Source organism: Acanthisitta chloris, unplaced genomic scaffold (assembly GCF_000695815.1).
Source record: "Acanthisitta chloris isolate BGI_N310 unplaced genomic scaffold, ASM69581v1 scaffold10686, whole genome shotgun sequence".
In the NCBI taxonomy this organism is placed as follows: domain Eukaryota; kingdom Metazoa; phylum Chordata; class Aves; order Passeriformes; family Acanthisittidae; genus Acanthisitta; species Acanthisitta chloris.
In genome coordinates, this window is record NW_008677616.1 from 2664 (window position 1) to 6798 (window position 4135).

At 64.0% G+C, this 4135-nt stretch overlaps 2 protein-coding genes across 2 annotated transcripts in view; one reads left to right on the forward strand and one right to left on the reverse strand.

The window, feature by feature from the left end:
- The window catches only part of GAS8 (growth arrest-specific 8), a 3847-nt gene extending 1918 nt beyond the window's left edge, over positions 1–1929 (forward strand). Inside the window, exons 4-6 of the mRNA XM_009076580.1 lie at positions 114–323; positions 1407–1463; positions 1708–1929. Coding sequence (XP_009074828.1) covers positions 114–323; positions 1407–1463; positions 1708–1929 — 489 coding nt within the window. The remainder of the gene's footprint in view (positions 1–113; positions 324–1406; positions 1464–1707) is intronic.
- A 216-nt stretch (positions 1930–2145) lies between these two features.
- LOC103803996 (5-hydroxyisourate hydrolase-like) lies at positions 2146–3677 on the reverse strand. Its single transcript, XM_009076581.1, has 4 exons — positions 3408–3677; positions 2683–2825; positions 2343–2478; positions 2146–2235 (listed from the first exon to the last, which is right to left on the reverse strand). The coding sequence occupies exons 1-4, from the start codon at positions 3675–3677 to the stop codon at positions 2146–2148; spliced, it is 639 nt and encodes a 212-aa protein (XP_009074829.1).
- Between the last annotated feature and the right edge of the window lie 458 nt (positions 3678–4135).

A 4135-nucleotide genomic window follows, 5' to 3' on the forward strand; every position in this document is an offset into this window, starting at 1 on the left:
CCAAGCTGCCAGACCAGTTTGCTGCCCCTTTATGCTCCAGACCATTAGGCAGACCCCGACTAGCCTTCTGCAGTCCTGAGGGCAGTGTGTTGCTGTGCTGTCTGCCGGAGCAGGTACAGGCGGAACGAGATGAGCTCTATCAGAAGTTCACCAAAGCCATTATGGAGGTGCAGCAGAAGACAGGCTTCAAGAACCTGCTCCTGGAGCGCAAGCTGCAGGGACTCCACAGCCGCCTGACACAGAAGCAAGTGGAGCTCAGCGAGGTCCTCAGTGCTTCCAATCTTGACTTCAACGCCCTCTCCTTGGGCTCACAGAAGTTGGAGGTACCAGAGGCCATTGAGGGCTGGATGTGGGGGACAGAGCTTGCTGCAGGGTGTCCACAGCCCCAGGAGCATTCCCGTCCCTGTCCTGCGTGGCTGTAACTGCCGTGTCACCCATTCCTGGCACGCCCAGGGCCACGCATGGCGCCGCGGGGCACTCGGCTCTGCCTCGAGAGCGGAGCGTGTGGGTGTCAGTTTGGCACTGCTCTGTCCCTCAGGTGGGGCCTGTTTCGAGGAGCGTGGCCTGGGCCCTGCGGCACTGCCATGGTGCTGTGCCGCCACACAAAGCGCATGGGGGTCACACCCGGTGAGCCGTGCCTGGCCACGGGGACAGCGCAGACGGGATCCTGGGGCTCTGCAGCGTCTGACGTGCTAAAAATACCTCTGCAGAGAGCCTGGAGACCCACATTCCTGCCGCAGCCAGAGCCACGGAGCAGCACTGGGGGCGGGTCGGGCAGACACAGGGGATGAGGGCTGCACTGCTCCCATGCTCTCCTGCTTGTCCCCATCCATGTGTCCCCACTGCAGGGGGTGGCAGGGAAGCTCTGGGGTGCCCTGGGGATGGGTAGCAATGCCGTGGGATCGGCAGTGGATGTGTCACCTCCCAGCAGGTGGAAGGAAAACACATTCCAGGGAAGGCGTCGTGGCGTCAGGCTCTCCCGCAGCTGCCAGGGTCCCCAAATTCCTCTGCTCAACTGCCCCAGGGGCCCGTCTCCCTGTAATTCCCCCGGTGCCGCGGTGGTGCTGCCAGAGCAGGTGCTGCCGGTGCTCTCTGCGTGCTGGGGCAGACTGAGATGGCTGTGGTGTCCCTGTCCCTGCCTAGGGCTGGCTGTGATGGTGATCCGGGAGGTCCCTGTCCCTGTCCAGGGCTGGCTGTGGCGTCCCTGTCCCTGCCTGGGGCTGGCTGTCCCTGGCAGTGCCACTCGGAGGGGGCAGGGTGATGGCCACCTGCCAGACTGTGCTGCTGGCCACTCTGCTCGCGCTGCAGCTCCTCCATGCGCGCTGCCACGCCACTCCCGCCCGCGGCGTGGCCACCGTGTCCCCAGGGCTGGGCAGCACGGCTTCACACCCTGTCTACCTTCACAGGATATGCTCCATTCCAAGAACCAGGACCTGCAGCTCCAGCTGGCCCAAGTCTGCAAGGTGAGGGTGGGTAGGAATGCTGGAGGGATTTAAAAGCTGTGTAGGTGTGGCTCTTGGGGATATGGTATAGTGGTAGCCTTGGCAGTGCTGAGGGAGCGGTTGGACTTGATTGTCTTAGAGGCTTTTCCAACCCAAATGACTCCCTGATTCCATGGCTGTGGCTTGGGGGCTGGAAACAGGATCGGGGGGCACAGGGAGCCCCTGCCCTGATGTGAGGGGCTGACCAAGGACCTGTCCCTCGCAGGCATACAACGACATGCTGCAGACCTTTGAGGCGAAGCTGACAGCCTTTGGCATCCCCCTGGACAGCCTGGGCTTCCAGCCGCTGGCCATCCCGCTGCCAGGGCAGGCAAGCCCCAAGACAGACCCCAAGACAGGCCCCACCCGAGCACCACCAGACAGCACCGAGGGTCCCCCTGGCACACTGGGAGTGGGGCTGTGCCCTCTTCCTGCTGCCTGCCATTAAACAGACCCCAGTGAACCTGTGCAGGACCCTCTCCTCCCTGGAAGAACCACAGCCCGAGGCTTCCCACTATTCCACCCACCATGCTGGGCTGCCCCTGGGGCTCCCTCTGTCCCCCTCACTCCAGAAGGTGATTTTTTGAGGCAAACAGTGCTGTTTGGAGCCTTTAATGGCATTGGTAGTATTGTTCCTTTGTCTCCAGAGGGAGGCTGTGCCCCCTTAACTGCCACGGTAGGTTGTGTAGGAGTAGGGGCTGATCAGTAGTGGTACATGGAGCTTCTGCACCGGGTCGACGATGGTGAAGACAACCTGAGGGAGAGGGAGGAGGCAGTGGTGGGGATCCTGTAGCTGGACCCTGAGGGACACAGCCCCCTGACCTCCTGTGTCCCCTGTCCCTGGCTCCCCATGCTCCATACCTCCACGAAGGGGTAGAAACTGGTGTGCCCCAGCCGTTGCCAGTACTCTGCTGTCTCAAAGCGCAGCTTGTAGGTGCCAGCCTTGGCCTGTCCTGCTGCCAGGAGGGGTCGGCAGCGCCCATCTGTGTCCGTGTGCCTGAAGCCAGACCAAGCCAGCCCTGCTGTACCCCAAACCCATCCCTGCCATACCCCCAAAACCTGCCCCAGTCATACCCCCGAGCACCAGCCCTGCCGCCAGCAGCCCCCGGGCAAAGCTGGTTTTGCCGGGCACCTTTGGCCAAGCTCACAGGGCACCGGCAGCAGCGTCCCTGTCCCATTCCAGTGTCACCGGCTCTCCTACCTCTCTGCCAGCTCCCTCCACTGCAGCCCTGGCTCCTGCAGCTGGGCCAGGCGGACCACAAGGCCAGCTGCCGGCAGCCCCGTGGCCGTGTTGAGCACGTGGGTGGTCAGGGAGCCGTTCATCCCCCCAGACATGCCGTCAGCCTGTGTCAGAGGGGGAAACAGGGCTGGGACCTGTCCTGGCAGCACCATCTGCCTCCCCTTTGGCTGTGCTGTAGCCAAGCCCCTGCACCCGCTGTGCCCCGGGGCTGAGACATGGGCACCCACATCTTTCTCACGCCGCGGGGGTCGGCCCCAGGCACGGCAGCTGCCGCGATGTGAGTGCTGGCTGGTTCCTACTGGGATGCCGGGCCCCCTACTCACCTGCCCGTCGTGGTGGGCCACAGCGTGGCAGCAACAGCCAGCCCAGACCTGATGAGGAAGCAGCCCTATCCCGGCAGCCCTGTCTCTGCCCACAATGGCACGTGCAGGGAGACATTGACCCTGCCCAGCTTTCCGGAGCTGTCTGGGGTCAAGGCCAGTGCTGTCGGGGAATGCTGGGCCCTTTCTCCTCCCAGAACCACAGGGATGGTGTCTGCTCCCTGCCCTGTGATGCTGTAGAATACCTTGGTCTCCTTGTCCTTGTTGGATTTGATCTGGAGCCGAGGTGTGATGGGGTGAGTAAGAGGGACCCCAGTGCTCAGGGGAGCCCCCTGCCCTACACCCAATCCCGACGGTGTCATGTACCTGCACCAGCTTTTTGGGGAAGGGTCCCCGCTCGTTCTCAGGGCAGTTGGTAGGGGGGATGACCCAGTCCCTCTTCTGCCGGTGGCGACCATGTCCGTGCTCCGGGAAGGTCGGCACGTGCTGTGTGATGGAGAGAGGGGCCGCAGCGCTGCGAGGGGACACAGCTCTGCCCAGGGGCTCCAGAGGAGCTGCCATATAGTGCCTCCAGCCCCACTGAGGAGATACTCCCACCAGGAGGAGGACAAGGAGGGTGAAGGTGCACCGTGACATGGCTGCGGCTGTACTGGCTGTTCCACTGGGTGGCAGCTGCGGACCTTCCCTGTGGTGTCCGTGACCTTGGATCGGTCCTGCCGGGAGTGCCGGGTGCTGCCAGCCCCGGGGGGAGGACCGGGGGGGGCCCACGTGGGGACTCAGCGCACGAGTTGCTGCTCCAGGCTGGAGAGGACGTGGAAGCCCAGGAACCCCTCAGGGCAGTGTCCCTTGGTGGTCACGGGATCCCCCACCATGGCAGGGCTGGAGTGCACACATTGCCCCCCACGGGGGTCCCAGTGCACCCATAGGCGGCAGAGGGGGTCAGAGGCACCGGAGAGTGTCAGGGAGGGGTCGGGGTCTTCTGCGAGTAGTGGTGGGGAGTTCCACGGGGTGCCGGGAGGTGCACGGCGGTACCGGGGCTTGGGGAGGGGTTCCAGGGGGTTCCTGTCAGTGCCCGATGAGCACCAAGGGGTGCC

Excerpts from the sequence above, each read along its gene's own strand:
- LOC103803996 (XM_009076581.1), bottom strand. The coding sequence starts at position 3,677 with ATGTCACGGTGCACCTTCACCCTCCTTGTCCTCCTCCTGGTGGGAGTA. Across the intron at positions 2,479-2,682 it reads TGGAGGGAGCTGGCAGAGAG|GCACACGGACACAGATGGGC; the intron begins GTAGGAGAGCCG and ends GTCTGGCTTCAG. Across the intron at positions 2,236-2,342 it reads GTTTCTACCCCTTCGTGGAG|GTTGTCTTCACCATCGTCGA; the intron begins GTATGGAGCATG and ends CCTCTCCCTCAG.